Source organism: Manacus candei, unplaced genomic scaffold, assembly GCF_025592945.1.
Source record: "Manacus candei isolate 608988 ecotype Guabito, Panama unplaced genomic scaffold, ASM2559294v1 h1tg000067l, whole genome shotgun sequence".
Taxonomy (NCBI): Eukaryota; Metazoa; Chordata; class Aves; order Passeriformes; family Pipridae; genus Manacus; species Manacus candei.
In genome coordinates, this window is record NW_026138115.1 from 2393969 (window position 1) to 2420446 (window position 26478).

The window sequence follows — 26478 nt, forward strand, 5'->3', positions numbered from 1 at the left end:
AGTGGGAAAACAACACATTTTTGGACATGCTTTACAGTGTAAATGAGCTCAGCATGCTGGGCAGTGGGAGTGATGCCATCCCATGTAGCCCACTGGCACCAGTCAGGGAAACCCGGCTGACTGAGCAGTCTTCCCAAACAGGCAGATCTTGTATGCATTTTTCTTTGTCAAGGTGGCATCCTTTGGTCACAGAAGAAAAACTTTCTAATGATTCCAGACTTTAGTAAAATATAAAAGCAAGGTTCAAGAACGAAAGGGTGTGTCTAAGCTGTGGCTGCAGAAAAGCTCAGCCTCCATGGTTAGCACAGGAGGTCAGCCCACTCTGCTTCTGCTGACGGCCACCAGGACTGGCAGTGCTGGGGCCGAGCCTGGCCACACGTGAGGCCACTTGGGCTGAGAAAACAGGGATATTCCTGCAGTGAGGGCTGAATATAACGAGAGTTCAGGTGGAAGGAGTCATGGGGTTGCAGCTCTCAGCCTCACTGCCAAGTGGTGAGCCACTGACCGTGATGCAAAAGTTCCATTGTCATCCACTTGGTGTCCCTGAGTGTGCTGTCCTTCTCCGGGTAGCACAAATGGGGACAGCAGGGAAAAGAAGAGACTTCCATGAAGCTGGAAGTCTGAAGTCAGGAGTATAAGTGGGTTTGCTGCCATATTGGTAGGCAAGATCTCCCCTGCAAAAAATATACCAATTTCCAAATGTCCCCTTTAACCTGATATGAGCAAAACACACAATTTTTAGAATATGACAGCTGATATAACCACAGACACTTGAAGACAGCCAGCACATTTTCTTTCAGCTCCGCTCTGCCTACCATGTATATAATTTTGTAACCAATAGAGGTGACATTGACCCACACAGCGTCTATTTTCACAGCTCTTGAAGTGCTTCAAGAGGAGGTGAGTCTCACACCCCATGCACAAAACCATACATCAAGGTAGCACGAAATCATAACATTTTTGAGATTACTGGGAGACTGTGATAATAGGACTTAATAACATACATTTCTCCTTAGCTCAAATGCATCACTGTTGAGACTGCAAAAGGGATTTTAGGACTCCGCTCCCTCCTGTCTGTTTCCCCACACCACTGAGCAGTGCTGGTGCTGCTTGACATGCCAGCAGGGCTCCCTAAGTGGGCTGTATTCCACCAAGGCATGCTGTCTTCTCAGATTCCTTCCCGAAATCTGCTCTCAGGGTGACTGCAATTTGCCACCATTCCTGAGCAAACCTTGGCTAATGGGCAAAGGTGCACAGCCCAGGTCCTTCCAGTTCTGCATCAGTTCACTTAATGTCCTGGCACTTAGCTCAGATTCATTGTATTTCTGTCCTACAGACGCATTCACACACAGATACACTGGCACACACTGACTCATCTTTGTCTTATGGTTTGGGGACACAGAAGTGTTAACCCCTGTTAGTATAATTAAACCAAATTACTCTAAAGGAGATTGTGGACAAGACACTTTCAGTGAACAGAGGAGATTCTATGAGAAAATGCTTTGCTAGCTTATACCTTTGTTTTCCACTCTCTCAGGGCAAATTTAAGATAACGCTCATGTTTGCATTGCAGTGAGCATGCTGACTTTGCATACTTCTTCCACTCTCACTCCCTATCGCTTGATGTTAAACTAGGAGATAAAACTCTGGGCAAAGACTCCATTACACAGCTCATTTTTCTTTTCAGCAGAACTGAAAAAGAGATGAGGCATTTGCATTTCATGCATGCTTATGATCAAACTTCCAGCCTGGCTTCAGCTTCTGTTTTTGCAACCTCATCTGTTAGAGCTCGTTTGCTTGCAGGCTTTCAGTATCATGCTGTGGACTCTCCTCAACACTTGCATCTATCATATCTACTTGAACTAGACATACTGTTACCAACATAAACTGCAGCATGTGCATAATTAATTACTAAAACAGTCCTTGCCTGAGCAAGGACAGTTAAACCTCAGCCTGCTTAGTGAAGTAACACAGTTATGTCATTATACAACTGCTATACAGAGACTGTGCCACTTCCCCTGAGCAGCATGAGCTGTTATGGGCACAGCTGTGCTGATTCAATTGCTCCTATAGGGAATCTCTCACTGGCTCAGCTCTCAGTGAGAACTCAAAACCTATCACACTGTGGCACGTCTGGGTATGCCTAGAGTAAGAGCAGCTCTGTAAGTCAGCTAAGTATGGAAGTCACACAGCCACAGAAGGGCAAAAGACCTATTCTTGTCATGCTAGTTAGCATGACTCACAGTGGAAGCTGTGAGTTTTGCAAGGCTTCACATGTTGAATTTTGGTCAAAAGGCAGAAACAGCTTTATCAATTCCAAAAATTATATTCAATGATGTGCTGAATAATTCCACCTTCCATTACACTATATGCAGAAAAAAACAAGGTTCTGCTATGATCTAAAGGATTGGCTTAAAATAATATAGTTCTAGATTGAAAGTATTCTGTACAGAAACTTTTGTTCTTGCATAAGAAATCCTTTTTTGTCACCTGTTGAAGAGTTTAAGAGTTAGAGCTCAACCAAGAAGTCACTCATGCTGGAATGAAAGTCCGCACAAGGATTTAAGGTAGTAACACTTTCCCATCACTGTTCCACTGCATCATTTCTTCATGCAAATATCCTTATGTAAGTTAAATTTTACTGATATAACAGTAAAACACATCAACACTGAAAAGACTGCTCATTTTCCTCTCTTCATTGTTACAATGGTCTGTATCTTACAGGTTTCTTTCTTCAGATGAAAAACATCAGTTCTCTGTATTTCGTGTTCTCTTTAGCATGCCTGATCTTCTGTGCCCATTGTGTTATACATCACCTGGGATGAGCAATTTGATTTGGTACACAATAGCAGTAGGCTGAGCATCTGAGCACATTGCCACACCTGATCCACATTATGCATATACAAGTCTAAGAAGGAGCTGAAACCCGATATCTGGAGCATGTTAAAAGCAATGGTGTTTGCCAGTCCAACCTATATGGAGTACAGGTAAGGTGGATTATCAGTGGGTCTGACCCTCCACAAGTATCAAAATAGGTCCAATGACTGTGTTCTTCCTATAGAACGGGAACATCTTTGTGTCTGAAGTTAGATCTTCCAATGCATATTACGGATACGTGGTGCCTAAGCTATAAGATAACTATGATCAAGCTGAAGATATGGGTTTGAGTGGAAAGTGTATGATCCATGATGTTAAAGGCTAAAGTCTTTTCTCAAGCAGTCTCTTGATATAGAGTCCTCAATTCTGTGCTATTACTGCACTGTGCATTCACAAGAGCACTTGTTTGCCTGTTGGTCAGAGAGAGCAAAGTCTTGCTAAATATAGCTACCAGCTCAATAAAATGTAGTTGAAATATCATATTCACCCTACGCTTATCTTCTACTAAACAGAAATGTTGCCTGACAAGAAGTCTGACCACAGGAACTGGCTGTCCTTTAGGAGGATAGTGACTGGAACTTGAAGACACCACTGCTCACTGAAGAAGAATGGGTGGTGGCTTTTAATTTCAACCTCCTGTCAATGCAAATGCTTCCATGCTCATTACAATGCCAAAAAGAAAAATGAATACCTCCATCAAAAGCAAATTATATGATGCAGAAATCTCACATTCATTCTATAATCACATGCTGGCCAAGGTTACTATCATTTACTATAGAGTGACTTCAGTGGGATCCAAAAATTGTTTCATTATACAGGGAGCAAAATAGGTGCTTTCAATCAAAAATGACTGAGAAGGAACAAATGAAGATGGTAGATCAGGCCTTCTGGGAGGTAAGAAGGATGTCTTGGATGTGTTCAGTCACTTATTCTGATCTGGCCACAGCCCCAGGAAGTGTCTGAAGTAAGACTGCTCCCACACTGGAGACACCACTCTCCTTAAAGTAATATATAACACAGTGTATTATAGGCTTTTAAATACTTCAGTTTGGCACAAAATCCTGACTGTAGGAGGCTGGGAATCTTTCCAAGAAAAGGCACAGAGAAAAGTACTGATATTGTGCTTCTGGCTGTAGCACAGAAAAGCAAGACTAACCTACAGCTGAATCTCCACAGGGGCTCTCACAGTGAAGGTGCTTTGAGCTGACCCATGGTACATATCCTCTGGGAACACAGCTTTCCACTCCAAGTGATCCAGGGTCCAAAGAGACTGCATTTCCCACATGGGAAAATGCTGTTGCCAGCCAAGGAACAGACCTCAAATAGCCAATTGCATTTCATGGATTGATGGAATCTTGGGCCAGGTTTTGAGTGCCTCCAAGGTTACTTTTTCTGAGCTCTGTTCAGTAAAATCTCAGCTTTCTGCAGCCTTGACTGGCATCCTTCTCTTCTTCCAGCTGTCCTACCACCCTATAGGAATGGATACTTATATAAAAACTGCTCGTCATGAACATACCTCACTACTCTTTGTTATGCAGGAAGTTAATATTAAGGTTTCATTTACCTTCCACATGTTGATGGGCCTAACTTGGAAGCAAAAAGATAAATATTGCTCTTTTTTTGTATATATGAATAGTTATCTGGCCTACAGATACAGTGAAACCTGGTTTCCATAGCTTCTCTGGTGTGCATTACATGATGTCTAGCAAAGACAATCTCATCACCACATCCCACAGTGCAGGCTGTAAAAGTATCTGTCCTGGATCAGATCATTCAGCTTCATGAATTTGGCATGCTTCAGACCTTTATCATTTTGTCCCAACAGACGCAAAACCAGAATACTTTCAAAATATATAAAATGGATTTGAGAGAAGGTAAGAGAGAGAATGAGATAGAGAAAATGCAACCTAAATTTTCTCAAAAAATTCAAGCTGAAAATTCAGTGACTCCAAGTTGCAAAGTTGGATGGCACTTTAACCAGAAAAATCAGGAACTGAGAAAAGCAACCAAGTCCTGTAGTTGTCTAAAGGAAACCTCTCAAAAGAGCTATAAACTTAGCACCTGGTTTCCATCAGGAATGAAAGAGGTTCATGCATTTGCCCTTTTTCCCAAGTAATTTTCCTAATATAAATTATATTCTCACTAGCAATGCAAGTGCATCCTTAAGAAGTCTTATTTCAAAGATGTGTAAGGTTGCTAAGTGGTATTAGCACCTAAATCAAGGAAATGAAAAATTCACACCTCACATCTGGCACTGCCCACATATTAAATGCAATATTCTTATGAAACATAAAGCAAGCCATATTTGAGTCCCTACACAGCTCACAGACAGGGGTTGCTGTCCACTTAACTGTTGCTGTCCACTTAACTGTTTCACTGTCTAAATAATTTTCTTTATGGGAAAGAACCAATGGAAATATTGGCTACAAATTTTCAACTTATAGTGGGTTTTTGGTATGTCTTTTTCTTGAAAATTAATATTATATATACAATCAAGTTACAGACACAAGTATGTCAATGTCTCTGGCCTTACATTTGAGACTGATCGTTATGGATGCCATTTATTATCCTTTGAACTCAAATTCACAAGAACTGTGTTGTTGCCATATAACAGCTTCATATGTTATTTGAAGACAACACGAATGTCATCTTAAAGATTTGTTTATCTGCACTTGCTTCTCCACTTTAGTTTTACTGCTTTCAGGTAAACACAGATATTGTCTTTGAAAACCTCAAGAAGGGCCTGGTAACAAGAAATGGGTAGAAACACACAGACACTGACTTATCTCGTGGAAGAACAAGTAGTGTAAAGTGCTGAAGCAGTTTAAACAAAGACACCAAGTCCTATATGAAAACTAATGCCTGCTTCAATACTCCATGTAAGTGCAGCCAGTAGATAACACACTTTCTTGAGGAAAAAAAGTGGCTTTTGAATACCCACCACATGCAGCCTCGCACAGAAGTGTACGCTCAGTGCCAGACCTGTATGGATACCTCTGTTCAAATGGCAGAACCCCAAAGAAACACAAGTACCCAACCCCACAATGCAGAGCTCTTGGGCAGCCTCTCGGTGGGCAATGTGGGTAGCACTAACTTGCACCCATTTGGTACTTAGTAACCCTCAGCACATTTCCTAAGTGCCCAAAGGCACTTTTTGCTTGTCTGTTACAGAGGCCAAAGTGCAGACATTTCTTCATTACATCGGTAATTGCTTCAGGCCAGACAGCCAGACTGCAAGTCTCAGGAACACAACTTGATTATCACAGCAGTAAGGAGACAAATGTACAGTGCATGTAAACATAGAATTTGGATAAGAAATTGTGGGAAAATAGATCATATTTCAAGTTCAGGTCATCAGAAGTCACTGATTGTCAAATTTTCCGCCATTATGAAGGTGTAATAATAAAGGGGTTTCCCCCTTAGATATACTAACCTCTTAGACACGTTTTAACTCCTGCTTTTCAAGTTGAATTTTTTCCAGGAATTTAAAATAAAAATGCACTTGCCTTTTACATCTACTGGAGAAACTTTGACATGACTTCCCAAGAAAACAGATATATCTTCCAGTGCCATTTTTTTAAGTTTGTGTATCCTGCCTGCTTAAATCCTATCTCATGACACAAACTTAATAAGGCACAGAGAAGGACAGATGTCCAAACACGCAAAATTATCCTTCTTCCCATCTGAGAACTAAAGGTTCTGATGACACCTGCTGGCTCCATGAGGACTCAGCAAACACCAGCCGGTCCCTGCTGCACCACTTCAATTCTTCTGTGTAAAAATGCAGGATAAATAAATTATTGCAAATTAAACTTTTCCATTGCTGCAAGTCAGAAAGTCACAGGAAAACAAGGCTGGGACCTTTAAAAGGTCATTTATTTCCCCTGGAATAAAGCAGGGGTCCATGTTACTTTCATCAAACCTCATGGAGGATTGTTTCACCTCTTACTGAAAATTGCTAGTAGTTCTCTGGGCAAACTGCTACCCTGTTTCATCATTTTTGCACTTCCTATAAAAGATTCCGTAGTAAGATGTCTTATTAAAAGACAATTATAGTTTTATTTGACAGTTAAACAGTGCCTGACTATGAAGTTGAAAATAAAATGGAGATACTTCAGCCCTGTGTTATGAAATACTACAGCTTTACTGCTTTGTCCATATTGTACAGTAATGCACCCATCCCACCTCAGGTGAGATAAAGGAATATATGTACCTTCCAAAGATGCTATAGGAAACCTGTCACATGAACAGTGGCATAGGTCTAGTTCTCTACAGAAGGGCCAAGCTTATAAACAGAGTAGGCCTGGAGCCACAAGGCATTTGCATCCTGATTATTTCAATTATACTGTGTGTTATTTGAGTGGGAGAAGCAGCAACCTTGATGAATCAGATTGTTGACAAACTAAGCATGTTCAGGAGACCATAAAAAGAACTGTTTTATAACTGTTGGAGCATGTTAGTTTATGTGTTATGAGTAATTTCACAGTGAGACTTCAGAAGAAACACAGATCCCTGAAAATCATCCCTGTGTATCTCCTGAACTACTTGTGGTATAATGGTATTTTGTTTAGTCTAAAAAACATGGAAGATGTTAGATCACATTCAGCCAAAATACTTTCCTAAATTGACACTTTTTACCTTTATTCCTCTCATCAGACTCCAGCCTGGACAGTATTTCTGACTGATTTCAACTAGCTCCATCAAGACAGGTGTAAATATCCTGTGTCTGCCCTTGAGAAAGCAAATGGGTAGCCACTAGCTGGGGACAGAAATTTGCAGGGCCTTGAGTGAAATATATCTGTTTGGTTACTACCTTGTTTGAGCAAGGCAAGAAACTCAGTTCCAAAAAATCTCTTACCAGGAACCTGGTACAGACACAATTAATTAAACCACCTGTCTCCTTCCTGGAACCTGCTCTCAGTAGTGCAATAATGCCCATCATATCTCATAGCCCACTTTGAATCTCAGCTGTGGCTGAGTTACAAACTGCTAAAATGGGTCATCGCACGTGGAAGAGAGGCATTACTTAAGCAAGCACTATTGCTGTACCAAGGAGATTGTAACTGGAAGGAATCATGGTTAGCACAGGGAATCTAAGCCAAAAAAACCCCAAATATTAGGATGATTAGTTGCTTCATGGTCAGGGAAGGTTTCCTAAAATAGATTGAGGAAAGTAAGTAAAAGGAGAAGCAGCCACTGAAGCAGAAATGTTGCCAGCTCCACAGGAAAAACTACAAAAGGATGAAAGACTCATAACAAAAACCCTCTGAATATTTGGAACAAGCAGCTCAATCTGCCTCTGCAATATCTACCCCCAGGTACTCAAGAGTCACAGGGCTTTGTCAAACAGATTGGTGAGAACCTGGACTACATAATCACTGCCAAATTTTTCAGAGTTGCATATGCATCCACAAACAGTTGTTTATTAGAGAACAGACGGTCTTTAGCTCAACTGCTGACCTATCAGTTGCCTATTGCCCAGCCTCAGCACTGCTGGCACAAGGTCCCAGCAGAGACACATCGGGGTAGCAGTACACATGTATTGGCCTTGATTGTTCTGATCTCAGAGGTGGTTTTGTCCTAAACTGTGGAAAAGTGCAATTTTGCCAGAGGGACAAACTGGCAAATCCTCTCCCAGCAACTCACTCTGCGAATATGTATAGTTTGGCAAAGTGTTACCCATATGCTGTGTGGCGTTTCACTGCTCAGAAAGCTCTGTAGAAATCAAAGGGCAACTGACAATATAAATAGTAGTTGGTGGGAGGAATACGTTACTCCCGATAGTGTATGGAGAAAAACTAGCATGGGCTTTGTGAGTAACTAGAAAGGAAAATTCCCTCAGTTCTCTGTACACAGCCAATATGTCTTTCCTCCAGGTAAAAGAGGACTGATATGGGTTTTGTGGTCCAGAAAAGATTTAACTGAGGGATTCACAGACTTTAAGATTTCTTCAAACCCTTCTTTTCAGTATCATCTTTTGAATATTAAACATCAATATTGAGCATCTTAACTCATGCAGGGCTTCCAGCAGTGACCACACATGTCAGAGTCCTGGTGTAAGGAGGAAGAGGCTTGGTCGCTATTGTCATTGCAAATAACTGCTAATTTTGCTGAGCACAAAAACTGGCTTCTGTGCGCATCAGGTTTTCCTTGTATTTTCTTCTTGGGCCACAATCACAGTACCACAGTCTGCACATGACACACAGATTTGGAGGCACATCACAGTAATGCAGCTTTGTTCAACCATATCAGATGCAAATTTCTTCCATGCAATGAGGATACAAACCTGGTTAGACCATGGAGGGCCTGCATTCAGGTCTTAAGCCCTTCCTAATCAAATCTTGCACTTCAAAAGCAAAAACTGTTTTCCCCTTTATAGAAGCAATACTCATCAACAACAAACAGAAGCCTTTTTGCTTTGAGTCCTGGATGCCAAAGTCCATGACGGACTTTCTAAAATGTCCAATACTTCCACTTACACTGCACGTCGTATTTTTTTTCAGTTCAGCCAGAAATTAGAGAATAGACCCCTTATCTCACATTTTAGGGCCAAATTCTTTTTCTTTTACAATCCAAATCAAAATGAAGTGTTCTGTTTCATTTGGGAATATTTTCAAAAGTAATTTAGGAGCATGAGGGGAAGATAAGGAGTTCCATGTATATGTTCTATTTGGAATTAGGCCACTGATCAAAATAGTGAAGAGTTTAGATCATGCTCATGTATAAGGGTAGATGACCTTCCGGAAGAATTATGGTGAAGATATCAGAGCTTGTTTCACGTAAGAAAGCTTTCCTGCCTAGGAGAGGTATCTTTCCCCGGAGAGAGTTTCAGATGTTTTCTCCTCCTGCATTCCAGAGAAACACTCCCTGGCATGAGAAAAAGATAAGTCCACAGACACGTCGAAGGTTTCCCGCAGAGGGGGGCACAGAAATTATAAAAGCTCTGAGAAGAACAGGGGCGTGTCTTTCTCATGCCCACTGTTTGAAGTACTGTTAGGATAATCTTCTTTTAAGTCTAGTCTTCTCAACTTTGGAAATAAATTTACCTACAATCCTTCCACTGCCTGGAATTTCAGGGGTAACTGTGTGTTACATTACTTCACACCATGCTACAGAAACTGCTGAATAAACTGCCCTAAAGAATGTGTCTAACCCAAATAATAATGCTGAACAGCCAAAATCAGCCTGTCAAACCTGTCCAAGCAAGACCAACTGCAAATTCAAAAAGTTTATCCATACCTCCCATAGCTCTGTATAACTTTTGTGGGAATACCAGCTTCCCCTACCTTGTATTTTATAAGAGAAACATCCCTCAGCGCTTATCAGCTGGTTAATGTTGGCATACTGATATGTCACCAAATAGCTGGCATGCTCTTGAAAGAGGGAGGGAGTGGAGCCCTGGCCTCTCCTCCAAAAGCATGGCCAAATGGCAGGGCAAGGAAGCTGGTAACACCCCTACAAACGTTCTGTACGTTCTCCCTCCCTCCCAGTCTCCCTCCCTTGTGCTTCCCCTGCCTCAGTGAATTGTGACATAGCCTTTTATGTAAGGAGGTATTTAAAGCAGGATTGGATACTGCTTCCACCACTGAGTAGCTCAGAGCTTGCCTGTAATATAATTCTTATAGACAACTGGATCTGTGGGGCCACATCCTGACAGGGTGACGAAGGGCTAGATGCAAAGACTTTCTTGTTTTCTTGTTTCCTGTGAAAAATATAATATATTTACTGGAATATAACCCTCCCTCATTATGCCATTTATGGGAAACAAAATTCAGTGTTTATAAAGCAGTTAATTTATAACAGACAAAACCAGATTATCACTCTTTGGAAGGGCAAATATTTGTTCAAAAACTTCTACATGGGACAGACAACTTCTTCTCATTTTTAAACACAGCTGATTGAGAAAAGTAACAGAGGAGCTACCTAATAGGTAAGACAAGATTTATATGAAGCATTTAGATTGTAAAGGGAAGGATTATTATATTTTTCATACATATATATGCAATTTTACATATTTACCAGTGAGCCTCTAGGTGTGCAGTTTTAAATGCTCTAATGTCTTCAGAAGAAAAAGGCATTTGCACAAGTAACTTCTTTAATACTGATACTACTAGAAACAAATATTTCTTAAAATGGAAATAATGTTCACTTTGTTCTAACACAGTTTATTAATGAACTGTCTATGCATAAAGTGAGTTACCTAAAATTAGCAATAAGCTTTACTTGGGTCTAAAAATATGAGTCTATAATCTTCAAAAATTCCACCTTATTGTTCCCAGAACTGTTTTTTCCTGCTTCTAGAGGACATGCTTTATTTCTAACTGTTAGTAGAGGTGAATGATACAGCTGCTGTAATGTTAACTTTAAATTTTTGCAATCTCAGATTTGCAGGGAATATTTCGTGCAACTGCAAAGTTCTTATTCCTGTGATGTTCATTACACCCAAATAAGTAGCATTTGTTTATGTTACTGTTTGTGTATGCTGTTATCAATCTTTTGAGTGTTGAATGGTCTGGGATGTGCCTGTAAAGAAGAGCTTCCACATTTCCCCTGTCCTTTCAGTCTGAAACCTATTTGTGTTGGGATGGCAGAGCCCTCTGGAAGGCAGCTCATCACTTTCCCCATTCAGTCCCTTTACATCTCATGGAGGAGCTGGTGGCCCACTTGAACCAAGTACTGTCCCCACCTCTCAGAGAGACGCAACAGTGACATCTGCCAAACACAACACTGCCAGATGTTGCACCGGAATTGCACTATGCCTAGAAAAGATGAGGAAGTGCTGGCATTCTGCAATGCCTAATGAGCAGTTAGGCCTGATGTTCTTTTAGAGGGATGGATTGCAGCAGAAAACCCTTCCTCTGTGACTGAACGTGATCAAAAGCAATATTTTCCAATCCCTGCTTCTGTGCTAGAGCTGACTTGGCAATGTCCAAAGATCCTTCTTTGAAGTAGGGATGACTCCCAGAGGAAAGAACCTCCTTCTTTGCTGCCAGGGCAAGCACAGCATTGCAGCAGGAACAGGAACTCTGTGCCTATGTTACCTCCCACAGAAGTGGGTCACTACATAAGCAGCAGAAATGCCCAGAAGTTACTGCAATAGCTCTGAACTGCACTGCTTGCAGTCCATCAGTGGACAGTGAGTATCCCAACTGTCCAGAAATCACATGCACCATTTGAACAGCAAGGCAGGAGCTGAAGTGAAGTCATTCTCTTCTCTATTCCAGTCCTGCAAAATCCAGACACTGAGAATCAGATTGAAAATAAACCAGGAGTTAATGGGAAAGAAAAATAAAGAAAAAAATATTCACAAAATATTCGCTGCATATTTTACTCTGTTCTCTGTCTGCCATGTTATGCCTCGAGAGGAGGCATAACATTCAGGATTTCACTGCCTCCCGATTAAGTCATGACAGCCCATCTGTGTTGCACCAAGTACAGAACGTGACCTATTATCTCAAAAGAAAATAGCACACCACCTGACTGCCAAAAGCACCCTGTGACTTGGCACCTGAACATCTCAGTACTCACATCAACATACCTTTTCAGGACTAACTCCCACAGCCTAAATTAGCCAACTGTGAAATTCAGCTGAACTCTGAATAAATTGAATAAAAGCAGTTTTCCCATACACCAAATCACAAATTATACAATGACCATAATTTGCTGTACAGATCCTTAACTTAAAAGGAGTAGTTTACAGTGTCATGTGATTCTAGACTATTGAATCACTTACTACTTTAAAGATGGACCATATAATCCATCTTTTCATCTCATTTATCTCTCTGCATGCCACTGCTATAAAAAAGGAATCTGTGCAGGCTTGGTAATCTTGGACATCCTGCTTAATTTACAATGGGAAAATGCATCTCCAAAGACTGCAACCATTCAAAATTTTTCCAAAAGGTGCAATTCCACACTGCTGTATGGGAAAGAATTCATATATTGCTTTAATGGAAAGGTGGATGATAACCATATTTGCATTTCATGCTTGAAAAGTGTTTCATGTGCAAATTTACACCATTAATGTGTGATGCTAAAGTTTGCCTGAGGTCTCCTCTAAGATGTGTTCAGTTTTCTCCAAATGCTTCTTTGGTCAGATGAGAGACCTTGTATTAACTTTTCTCAGAAATCAAAACTTGTGTAAAATGCTGTATTTTTAAGCATAGAACAACTGCTTCATCCTTTTGCTATTTGACATTGAAACATGCTATTTTCAGGGAGGAAACAGCACCAATGGACCTATTTCAGCAGGGAATCCTATGGCATGTGATCAGGAGAACGATCTGAATGGAGTGATAAACAAACTAAAGCAGGAGGAAAAGTGAAATGAAATTATGAAGGCCAAGCATATTGTTTCCACCACATGCTGCCTAGAATTCTTGTGCTTACAGATGACATCAATTTCCCAGGATGAAAGTTGCAACACAGCTTTTCACTTTTCATCTTTCATTTTCCATTTTTCATCTTTGAGCTGCATATTGTGCTTGAAATCTGGGTTTCATTTTGTAAAAAAAATACAAGTGAGCAATGGAAAATCAGTGAACTACTCCTGACATGAATCACCAATACCAGAAAATCATGATATCTTTTCTGGATTAATTTAATTATGTTTGAAACTCCTCTCTTTCACTGATCCAAATTTGACTTATCAGACAGGAATGAGATCTTAGATTTAGAATATATACCCTGAACAGGCAGAAAGACCACTTCATTACATCTATGACCTTTTGCCTTGTGAAGAGAAGAACAAACTAAAAAGTCATTGTGTTGCCTTTCTTTTTTTCTAGAGAAAAAAAAGAGCTCATTACTGGATGTCGACATGAAAAACGGAATTTACCTACTCCTCTTAAGTGAAATATGTGTTGAATTCATCAAGGCTGGCATCAAACCTAACATTTCAAAGGAGGAAAAAGACAATAATTTCTTGGAAAGAAGTAAAAATGTCAGTATTTCTGAAGAGTGGTATCCTCACAAAAATATCTCTAAGCCATCTGAAGATCAAGGTCTTGAAGACTTCACTCTTTACAACTTCACTGAAAAGACTGCAAATTTTGGATTTAACCTCTACAGAAAAATTGCAATGACACATGATAACAATGTGATCATCTCTCCCCTTTCTGTATCAGCTCTCATGACTGTTTATATGCTGGCAGCCAAAGGGGAAACATACAGACAAATAGTAAAAGGTCTAAACCTCCATGCTTTGAAGGACAGCATGGATCACCAACATTTACCAGCTTTGTTTAAAGAACTGACAGATAAACTCACAATGAATCAAGAACTTCTCCTCATGCAAGGTACTCTTTCTTTTATCCAAAAGGACTTCAGACTCAAGGAGTCTTTCCTGAATTTATCTAAGCAGTACTTTGATATGGAATTCCTGAGAGTGGACTTTGAAAACTTTACTCAGGCAAAACTTCTCATAAATCAAAACATTTACAAGAGGACCAAAGGAAAAATCCCAGATCTTTTTGAAGAGCTTGACCGCCATAATAAATTGCTACTTGTGGACTACATTGTCTTTAAAGGTAATAGCTGGTCTTATATTGGAAAATTATTACTTATTAGAAGAATCAAAACTCTAACTTCAGCTACATTAAGAGGAGCTTAAATAAATTCAGATGTCCTGTTTCTCTGTGTCTCTATCTAGATTTACTTCCTTCCTTTAGGTTTATTTAATAGGAAATTGTTTTTTATGATAGGGAACCACAATTCTACGCTTTCTTCCATACAAAAGTCTCAAAGCAAAAAAAAACCCCTTACCTCAGTGCATCCCCAAATGATCTCTATGACTCAAAAGCATGTTTAATTTTCATTCATCCACCAAAATGAAAAAGCCTTGATCACAATACTCTTGAATGCTGGATACCGGGCATAAAATTATGGACGAATTTTACATAGTACACAAAATCATTGAAACAAAAATAATTTTTCTATTTCCATCAAGAATCCCTTTCCCCAGAGGAACCCAGCTACCCCATTATACTACCTATGAGGGGAGGGAAAGAAATAGTTGTGATGGGCACAACCACTCTGTGGAGAGGTCAGTGCATTACTGAATCCCCATTCGAAGGACTGTATAATTAAATTACATACAGGATATTGAAGAGCTGGTAGAGAATTTCAGAGAAGGTTACATGTCAATAAAGGTCAGATGTTCACCAGGCATTTAATAAACAAAGAGAGTATCAATTCTGAACCTGAGTGGAAACTAACCAACCTTAGAAAAATATTTCCCTTCTTTCTGTGTAAATGAAGGAGTTTGTGGATTACTTCCTTTTCCTTTTTCTGATGTAAAAAAATTCTATTAATAATTTCATGTACTGAAATTGTCATCCACTTTTCCCAGATACGACTGACAGACACTTCAACTAGATACAGAAAATATCCTATAGTTTTTTTAAGCTTTTCTGAACATTTTTCTAAACAAATCTAAATGCAAATAATGATTTAATTTCTTTCTTTCTTTCCTCAGGCAAGTGGGTCTACCCATTTAATTCCAAATTCACAGAAATGGAGACTTTCCACATAAATAAATACAGAAGTGTACAGGTACCCATGATGTTCAAGTCAGATAAAATTAATTCAACTTTTGATGAGAACTTAAGATGTACTGTGATAAAGATACCTTACAGAGGGAATGCCCACATGCTGATTGTTATCCCAGAAAAAGGGGGAGACTACATTTCACTTGAAGACCATTTGTCTACAGAGCTTGTGGAATCCTGGCTTGGAAACATGAAAATCAGGTACTGCTTTGACACCCATGGGCCCTAATGTCTTTGATGCCTACTGCAGCAAAGCAATAAAGCTCAACAAAGATTAGCAGGTCTTCCTAAGCCTTTTCACATGTTAGCATCTCTGTGGCATTAGGTATCTACAGAGCAGAGGTTCTTTAATGGCCTGTCCACAGCCCAAGTGTCACATGAAAGTTTCTACTCTGGGAGGACAAATCTTTGACTCCTCTCAGAAGTGTCTGTCTTTCTGAGGGCATAGTCAATGTAGTCTTTCCATATTCTTCCTTGGGTATTCTCTCCCCTTAAATACAGCACTGACAGGCAAAGTCCACAATAAATCTAAACATGAAGTACATTTATTACACATTTCTTACCAGGGCAAATCCAGAGTGACTGGTAAATTTGAATATGAAAATGTAAACCCAAATTATTCCTGTGGAATGTAATTCCTGAAGCGACAATTATTTTCACTAGTCAATAAATAAGTGTGTCATCCTGGTATCAGGGCACTTTTAAGTGCCACTGGAAGTATTTTATACAGAGAAGGAAATGATTTCTTGGATCACTGGGAGTTAACAGGTCAGAGACAATTTTCTGCCAAACTAAATGCCAGCAGAGACTCTTCAGTGTCTGTCCCTTCTTTCTCCGTATAAAGTTTAATTCCTGAGTAGTGTGCATTTCAGCAGCCAAGTGTTCTACTGCATAGTCCAAGTTTGCACTGAATTTTTTTTTTAACAGAACAGTGGATATTTCAGTTCCAAAGTTCAAACTACAGCAAAAATACAAGATGAAAAAACTGCTTCATGGTCTTGGAATTAAAAATCTCTTTACACGTACAGCAGATCTTAGTCATCTCACAGATCAAGAATATGCAGCAGTTTCACAGGTAAGCCTTCCAAAATTCTTGCTATTTGGATTGTAATAGTAGATAAATGGCCCAGCCAAGAGACTGTCATACACATTTATAGGGACACTAATACCAAAGTACCTCATCTGCAATCTAAACACCTTATTCAATATGGATCTCACTTCAAGTATGAGGTGTATAGAAGTAAGGGACAGTTATATGTCACAAATGCTCAACACCTCCCAAAGCTAATCCATCACAGGAGAAGAGCTCTGCCTCAAGAGGAATATGGTTGACAGAGAAGGAGCACAACTGCACAAAAACTGTGAACAAGAAAGACATTGTAAATTACTGTCAAATGGTAAAAGCCAGAGCACAGAAGGAAACCCAGAGGGAACTCATCATACACAGTCCAGAGACAGGTATAATTCTCAAAAAATAAAGAACTTTGGAAAGTTCAAATAATAAAATCTCAAAAAGGTAACAGTGAGAAAGAGAAATCAAAGCAGTCCTGCCTATTCTTCTGCATACCATGGAAAATTAAAACCAGAATCTCACAGCAAAGCACTGGCACAACATAGTTGTACTCCAACCAAACAGATGTTCCACTTCATATGCTGGAACTTTTAAAGATCTTTAAACAGGCAAATGCAAGAACAGTGAATGACCAAAAAGACAGAACACAGCCCCAAGGAAAAAAAGGAGGAGGAGCTACTTAGTACCACTACTTAAGGGAGAAGAAAGATGAATTTCAATAGATTGTTAGAAAACAGAGGCAGAATGAGAAGCAGAAGAAATGGAAGACAGAGGACTTGACAATCACATCAATATCAAGAAAGATCAGGTCTGTGTGACAAGAGATGCCTTATGAAAAAGAAACAGCTAGTCTATAGAAAAGACAACTTGCTGATGATAGAAAATTAAAAGGCATGATCAAAGAAAGGAGATAAAAGACATACTACACAGAGAAACTTGTACCTTTAGAATGGAGGTGGAACAAGATGAAATGCAATTAATGCTAAATACAAATTACATTAGAGTAGAAGTAACAAAATTTCTGAAACAAGATGAATTTATAAACAGTTGAGGAAAACAAGACCCAAATGATACTAATCTGACACAGGATTTGAAAACACAGCTTTATAAACTTATGTAAGGTGAAGACCCTGGTTCCATCTTCTTTGCATCCTTCCTTGAGGTATTTGTATCCTATGAGAAAGAAGTATCCAGATGCTGCTCTTACAAGTCTCCCTACACCAAATCCTTGTAGAAGCCTTTGGGACTGGCCAGTTAATAGGGTGGTATAATAAACACCTCTATATAAGTTTCAAAAACTCTAATGCCCGACCTACAGGTTTTCAAAATTGTGCTGGTTTAACAAAGCAACCTTTCTGGGAAAATGTAACATCCTAAGAATAAATACTTAATGGATGAGAATTGCAGTGATTTTCAGTTTGTTATAAACTATTTCACTGTTGGGAAATACAATGGCAATCTGCAGCACTTTCCCACCCTTCCTTGTGATCATATAGCTTTTGTACTGATTCTCAGCAGTTAACTCTATTGTGTTATGAAAAAAAAACACACTTTAAGAGTAGCTGCTAACTGGTATTAGAAGCAATATGTGCATCAGCTGCAAAGTGCCAAAGGAGCATCCTGTCCCTGTGAATCATGAAAGCCAAATTCATTATTTAAGAATGTTTAGCAGAGAGCTCAACACTGGTGAAGTCCTTTAACTGTCTCATATAAGTAATTCCTAGAATTAGGAGTATTGGAGTTGGAAATCCACTAGCTGACCAGGCAGTTCACCAAACATAGAGGAAGCACTCAAAAGTATATGCAGCCTGAAAGAACAAAATGGAAAAGAATCAGATTCTGCCAGCCTGCGATTTCAGTGGGAAGGTCCTCAAACCAAGCCAGCATTTATCTCATTGCTGCACACATTTAATCTGCGCTACCAAACGAACAAATTAGAAATATACAGGGAAAAAAAGCCAAGATTGATCCATTTCCCTAAGCTCTCACAAAATCAGCTGTGGATGACATACTCAGCCAGTGTTTGTGACTGCTGAAAACACTCCCTATTTTTGAGAAACTCTCCCTTGCACAGTTAGGTGTCAAAGAGGAGCACTATACAAATGCAATGGTTGCTTCATGCTACCAGCTGCAAGAACAAAAACCCCAATCTCTAAGTGAAGTCTATGCTCAGAAGCATGGAAAAGCACAATGACTCCTGAACTAACATCCACAATGTGAGTATTGTGGGCATGGTGGCTGCACTAATATCTTTGCTGCTGAAGTAGACAGCGCGTGGGTCTACCAGTCTAGCAAAGTTAGATTGCACTGACCCACTCACATTTTTAATCCTTAACAGAAGCCTACTTCGACTGAATGCCTCACTTGGAAAAATATTCTTCATGTTAATATTTATTTCTGTCACATATTTTATTTCTACCTTGTACTTCAGGTTGTCCAAAAGGCAGTAATTGAAGTGGATGAAGAAGGAACTGAGGCCGCAGCAGCCAGTGGGTCAGAAATAATTGCACTCACGGTGCCTCCTGTCATCAAAGTGAACCGACCCTTCCTTTTTATGATTTTTGAAGAAACTTTTAAAACATTACTGTTCATTGGCAGGGTGGTTGATCCAACAAAAATGTGAATAAAGGTAACAGTGTCTATTCTTTGGTACATAAGAGGTATTACTTTTATCTTATTAATTTCTATTAGAATAAAAAGACATTGAAATATGAAATGTGAAAACCTGTTTTGTCTCTCCAGCTAGCAGCAGGTCATCCTAGTAATTATTAATGCCAAGTAACAAGCTAAATTCACTAAGGCTCAAAGTGGCAAAAATGTGACTTTTAAAATCTGTCTGAAATTAAAAAAAACCAAAACAAAACCACAGAACTGAACTCTCAAAAATCAGTATTTTAGTGGTCTGAATAAAACCCCAGGTTCATATGCCAAAATATTCCCAAACACTGCAGTTTCCTCCATGTTATCCTCTGTTGCAGAGACTTAAGAGCCTAGTGACTTCAATGTTAGCATACTTTTGCTACTTACAAAAACAGAAGCAGTATCAAGCCCTAATACAGAATTTATAGCCTCTCTCTAGAGATCTTTATAACTGAAGAAATTGCCCTGAGTCTATCATGAAGTCTAATACATTGTCTGTGAGTGTGACCTCTTAAAGTGTTTATGCAGAGTATCAAATCACCTCATTCTCTCAGAGTACATGATGTGCCTGCTTTGAAAATATTCCCTGTATTAAAAACAAAATAATTCAGAAAAATAACAGATATTCTGAATGTGGAAAATCTGGCATGTACTATTTCATAACACCAAGCTGGGCCTCTCCTAAAACCAGAATTTCTGCCTGTAATATCATCTAGATACCAGGGTGAGCTACGTAACAGGACTTTATGACTGAACTATGACCGACTTTGGTAGGAAAAAAAATACCTCCATAAAATTGGAATAAATCTAATCATGGAGTTCATCCCAGAGTCCAAAATATGTTGCCAAAATGCTACAGAAAAATATTTCCATGATCTAGACACAATTTCCTTTATTCAAGTAGAGCAGTGATTTCAACAGAACTGCAAAATCTTAATATTCAGTAAATTTTAATTAGCAGAGTCCTATATATAAAGTACGGAACAACACAAAAATCTCCTTCTAGCTTTATATAGCTAACAGATCTAAGCCTTATTCTGCTTGCTCATACAACCTTCACAAAATAGGTGCCAAAAAGGGAGCAGAAGAGTGTTCAAAATCATTTGGCACGGAGCTTCAAAGACATCTTATCAGTAAACACACAAAGACAGATGCATCCACAAGAGAAGATACAAAAGATAAATTAGAGGATAAAGATGGCAAATCTCAAAAAATCACCTCAGTTACCATTAGATGTCTGCCCACAACAGCCCAGACACTGGGGTAAGACATTCACAAAAGGACTTAAGAGGCAGGCTCTGGTATCTGACTGGACTACGAAGGTACATCTAACCTAACTCCACAAGGCAGTATGAATGTACCCAGAAGGAGAATCACTCCTTCCTGCTGCTGGTGTATATGAGAACCAACCAATTACACTGTAAAGTTGACCTTCAGCTGTTATTCTAGACCCACAGGTGATTAGCAGGTAAAATCAATGCTTTGAAGGGTTCAAAAGCATTGGTGCCCTTTAACAGAACTAACCTAGAAGTGAGAGGCCCCAAAAAGGACTGCTTGGATGAAGGTCTGTATTGTGAAGGACTGATGAAAGTATGCACAAGACACCAAAGGTATTCCACAAGGAAGATGCCTAGTCCAAAAAACGTCTAAATAGAGCATTTAAAGATTACATAGCAAGAATTTATTACATAATAGGGTTATTGAGTGGAGCATGTGTTATCAGTATTAAATATATTAATCAGTTAAAAATTACAAACAAATGACAGCCAATATGAAACAAAAAGACAGACTGTATACAGAACTCATTACATGCTCTTAAGGGGAAAAAGAGCTTAGATAATTTCTGAACTTACTGGTTGTTTTGCATTGCTCTAATAAAGCCATTGAAAGGGCAAACACAGTTTTGTGTCCTGTTCTGCAGCTGGCTGCTGCTGGTCTCAGTTTGGTCCCTAGCAAAAGTCAGACTAAGAACAGATTGAGCAGTCTCCTGTGGCCCACGGGTGAGCAGCTGTAGCTGGCACAATGAGTTAGTTGTCCATGGGGAGCTGGGAGTATCTGTTTTCATCAATGAGACAAAAGCAGAACCCAGGAGAAGCCAGCACAGGTCATCTGTGTATCTATATCCATACTGAATGTTAAACATCATAATACTTGCAGAAGCTTTTAAAGAAATCTGTCATTTACAAGATCCTACACCAGGCTGCAGAACAAACTGAAAATTTGAGTGTTTCCACAGAACCTAGACAATGTCTGTGACTTAAGTCAGAATACAGGTAAATCCAACTGTGGTGTAAGAAGCTTAAGAATTCAGAGACTGAAATACTTCCAAATCCAAAGGCACATTTTCTACTTCACACAAGACAGCATACATCCAGCATTATTACCATTTTAAATAAATACCCTCTATGGGTAAATGCTTTTATTTATTTTAATTATAAAAGATGCCCTGAGAACTTTTTTTCAAGAACATGCATGTACAGCATTGTCCTAGGTTTTATTTTGAGTAAATCATTGTTCATGTTTTTACATTATAAAAAGTAACCACACGCGCATATGCATACACAGATCAGATCATCTTTATCATACACCAATAAATTTTAAAAACCACAGATTTCTGATATCAATATAGTAATGCTGCTTCGATTTTGGAATAGAGAAGCTGACAATAGCTTCATAGGCTCTCTCTCAAGTATTGGCATAAATAGCACTTTTTAAAATAGGATTGCATGTTTTTCCACAGAGAAATTTTGATAGAAACATTAGCATTAGTACAAACAAATGCAGATGACATCACTGAACCATGACAGCTTGCAATTACAGCTGATTAAAAACTGGATTCATTACTATAAATTATTCAAGTGAAAATACAATCTGAAATACTAAAAATCAAAACAAGTATTTATACAACAAAACTTATGAAATAAAACTTTTTTTTTACATCATCTGGAGACATTTGCTTTTAGATTGCTTTGAAATTTATACAGAATTTTTATGAACTGAGTACTTGGAAAAGCATTAACTCCAAATTCACAGCACAATGCTTCTAAGGTTTATGGTTTTTTTAATAGACTGATCAATGGTTCTGGACTTTGGTCTTAAATCAGATTCTTTAAAATGTGGGATTACTTTTTCATATTCATAACAATTCTTTCTATTACTTGCATAAAACATGGGTGCTAAGAGTTGCTAAAATTGTAGATAAGCCAATTAAGTAATGGGTATGTGCATTCTAAATCTAAGAATTTGAACTACAAAGGCATAATAGAAGAAAACAAAACCTTCTCTTTAGCTACAGCAGTAAAGAGTACATAGCTGAAGTTATATTCCATATCATTTCACAATTCTGCAACCATTACATTGTTTATCTGAACATATTTTGCAGCTTGGAATTTTATTTAAAAGATTTATTTAAGAGTTTTAACATCGCAGGATGTATTTTATTCATTCCAGGCATTAGAAAGTCCCATCTGCTGCTCCCAACTTATCTCACCAGAACGTTGCTTCCACCAGTTTCTGGTTCCCTCTTTTTTCTGTCAGATGATCTAGGAGTTTGATTTTCTGTTTTTTCTTCATACAAAAGAAGAAACATACATAATTTGTTGTTGCTATATTATTAAATAACATAACAAACTGTTATTGTGCGCAACATTTTAACATAATTATAAGCTGCTGTGCTTTAAAAATTACTAGTTGCTCTACTGCACCCACTAAAAAAGCCAAATGGACACATCCTGAGGGCATTCTTCACAACAAGGGTGAAGTTCTCCATTAAGTTGTCTGCAGAAGGTCCCACAGAGATCCATCTGAGATGGCTAAGCTATTACAACCAGTCTGCTCATGGCTACAAAAAGTGCCAGAGGTCTCCAGCCCAACCCACGATAAAATCTGGGGAAAGTGAAGATGGGGAGGAGAGAGAAACTTAGAGCTCATTACTGTGTGATTTCTAGGTCATCTGTTGACCACAATGTCCTCTGGGTAGTTTCTGGATTTTTCATGCCTTAATTTTTTAATCTTTAAATGTACTGGTTTTCAGCTTCACAGAGTCGTGGCTATGTCAATTAAAAACTGTTTGTATTGGTCAGAAATATTTCAAACAATGGGGCTTAATTTTTAGAACTCTGTGGAAATGTTAATTTGCATCAATATTTTACAGTATCATTTACATATAACACAATATATTGTTCTGTTTTGCCCTTTTAAAACTGCTGAATATTTAAAAACTGCATATATTGTATGATAATATATCAGTGTCAGGATACCTACCAGTTTCATCATAAAAATGTGATGCAAAACATATGCCATTCCCACTGGACCTCAGAACTCCTAGCATCTTAAGCATCAGCATGAAAACATGATTAGAAGCTGTAAGTAACCAACTCAAAGTGTTAGAGATCAGTGGCAGAACTATTTCGTTTTGTACTCAACTTCCTAAGCAATTATATGACTGGATGAAAGACAGTATATAAAATACTTACACATATAATTGCTATAATATGGCCATGCACCAAATTGGATGTCTAAAGGTTCAGCTGTGGACATCTTATAAAATACTGATATCAATTTATTATTAACAAATTAATTTCTATGCAACAATAAACTACTCCCACTTTTTAGAGGATGGAAAACCTGTACCACTCATTCTTGAAGAAAGTTTTAAATGAAAGGGAAATAATATCAGGCAATATCTGTATGTCTGTAGGCAAGATGCACGATTCTTAAGTGCTGTCTATAAGGTGGATATTTTTATTGATTAATCTATAAAGTTTCTAAATAGTTTTTCAGGCATTGGAATGGGCTGCCCAGAGAGGTGGTGGATTCACCATCCCTGGAGATTTTTAAACACAGATTGCACATGGCACTGAGTGCCATGATCTAGTAAATGGACTGGATTTGGACCAAGGGTTGGACTCGATGATCTCGGAGGTCTTTTCCAACCCAATGGATTCTATGATTCTATGATAAAAAACTGGATATTGAAATCAGTCATATTACAGCAATGTAAACTCAAGCTAAACAGATTATATCTATCCTAAGTTGAAAACATTCAAAAGAATATAATAAAGCTTCACAGCACAATGATACAAGATTGGACTACTTGACAGAACGCAGTGTTCATGAATCATGTCAATGTCTGCACTAGGATGATTCATGATCTAACTGGCAACTCTTCAAGCTAAAGTCAGAAAAGCACGTCTGCTCTGTAAAGTGATTGAAATAAGATCACTTGTGGGACGAAATACTCAACCAGTGCTCCTTGTGATTTTTTCCTATTCCATAAGGTACTTAAAGCAGATATTGATCTCTTTTGTGATTCCACCATTAAGTTACACAGGTGCATCTGAAGCATAATTCTTATATTTTCTATTGCTTTAGGATTACCTAAGGTCTAGCAAATTACAACAATGCTAATCGTCACTTTCTTGTCTTGTGAGCACTGGAACATGATTTACTGATTTTTTTTTCTTGCATCTACATTATTTTCACATATCTGAAATGGAACAAACCACATGTTTGAATTCACAAGTATGGTAAGTGAAGAACTCAGCTCTCCATCAAAGTCACTTTGAGTTTTGAAAAATTCCTGGAGCATCATCATATATAAAATCAGAAATTCTTCTTCCCTGCAAACTGCACTGTATTGTCAAAAGTGAACATTTGCCAATATTCAGTAGAGCAATTTTATGGAAAATATTATGCTTAAGCAATTAGACAATATGTTGTCCAAATATATATCACTTTGAACTAAGAATCATTCATTATATCTGATTATATTTTTATTATTAAACATGTTACAGCCCACATAACACACCTAATTACTTAGAAAAAGCAACATATTAGAAGTTATCATATTCAAATTGTAGAGCCAGCAAACTGAAAGCTAGGACTTGCCAGAATTAAGATGAGATGGCCAGTGCAAAGTTTAATCAGCACATATGTAAATTTACATGACGATATAGTCTAACTATATACTCAATTATTATTTTCTCACAAGTTTTCTGCCTTAGTGAGTCCACTGAAGGTGACACTCATTCATGAGCACCTATGCTATTGTACTTCTCATTGTACAATTTTCAAATTCTCTTCTCAGAATCATTTCTGTCAACTGCTTATATACTTGGATATCAATTTTTTCCATCTTTCAACTTAGAAAATAATGTTTCCTTGAAACCAGCATGTTTGAGTTTATTTATTTTAATATGTGTATATTTGGCACCAGGACTGACTTTCTGAATAAAAGAAAGATAAAAGGTACACTCAAACATATCTGTGATTAATGAGGTTATGTAAATAAATGCATTTACCGCCCAACATTCCTTTATCTGTATCTCTTAATTCCTCCTTATAGAGCTGCTCCACTTTCTTATGAAAATAATTAAGTATTGGGCCAGATTACAAAAGAGAAAATGAATCTACAGCACAGCAGACATTATATCAACTTGAGAGATGTGTTTTCCCTCAAGAACACAGAATATAAAAACTCTTATTCAGAACTAAATGTACGCCATCCTAAGCCTCTTCTTCTTTCTCCAAAAATGTTTTTCTTCCCCTAGTATATCCTATTGGCTTCTGACACCATGCAGTTTAGGGACTTTCTGAACCAGAGAAAGCATCCAGATCATTGTGTTTGATCAGATACAAACTTTTAAATACTCTGCTGTTAAGGTGTTCATGTGGGAACGGTAGGTTGAGACTTGAAGCTGGGTGAGTCTCTTACATTTCACTCTCCTGCCTGAAGACAAAGGTGCAAACTGCTCTGTGTGAGCCTTTTTCTGTCCCTTTCTATTCAAGCAAAAGGTATCAGTTTTATTTTAAGTGACAGATATAAAAACCTTAGAAATATGGAAAAGTTTTATGTTATGTAAAAAATGTCTAAATAACCTTTGCATCTAACTGCTTTGTGAATATTAATCCATTTATTTTCCCCAAATCCTTGTGAGACATGAGTAATTGAAATTCCTACAATGATTGCTAAAAAAAAGATCATATTTGAACTTATTTTCTGGTTTTAAAGCAAGGGAACAGAGGTATATAGTGAAAGAAAATGAGGTTTTGAGCACACCTAATTTTTGAAACTACGTAGCACTCTGACATTTTACATTCTCAAGGTACATGTCCCATTTACTTTATAGATATCTGAAAATGTCAGCATGTCTACTAATCTAATAGTTGAGTTTGAAACGACGTACTTTGAAATAAGTGACCACCTAATGATCACCTATAAAAAGTCTGAAGTACTGCGGGTATTATTAAGGAGAAAGCATTAGACACTGGCAAAGACAGAGACAGAGGGCACCGTGATTTCGCATCATAAGGACAAATTACTGTGAAACCACTTAACAC

General features: G+C 38.3%; 2 protein-coding genes across 3 annotated transcripts in view; one reads left to right on the forward strand and one right to left on the reverse strand.

Annotated features, from left to right (window-relative positions):
• Positions 1–10641: 10641 nt before the first annotated feature.
• On the forward strand, positions 10642–19358 carry SERPINA10 (serpin family A member 10). Its single transcript, XM_051806681.1, has 5 exons — positions 10642–10807; positions 13665–14405; positions 15353–15626; positions 16353–16500; positions 18929–19358. The coding sequence occupies exons 2-5, from the start codon at positions 13697–13699 to the stop codon at positions 19118–19120; spliced, it is 1323 nt and encodes a 440-aa protein (XP_051662641.1). The 5' UTR covers positions 10642–10807; positions 13665–13696; the 3' UTR covers positions 19121–19358.
• A 2193-nt stretch (positions 19359–21551) lies between these two features.
• Positions 21552–26478, reverse strand: part of PPP4R4 (protein phosphatase 4 regulatory subunit 4) — a 67107-nt gene continuing 62180 nt past the window's right edge. For both annotated transcript variants that reach the window (XM_051806606.1, XM_051806608.1), the window contains one exon: positions 21552–22704. In XM_051806606.1, coding sequence (XP_051662566.1) covers positions 22680–22704 — 25 coding nt within the window. In that variant the 3' untranslated portion in view covers positions 21552–22679. The remainder of the gene's footprint in view (positions 22705–26478) is intronic.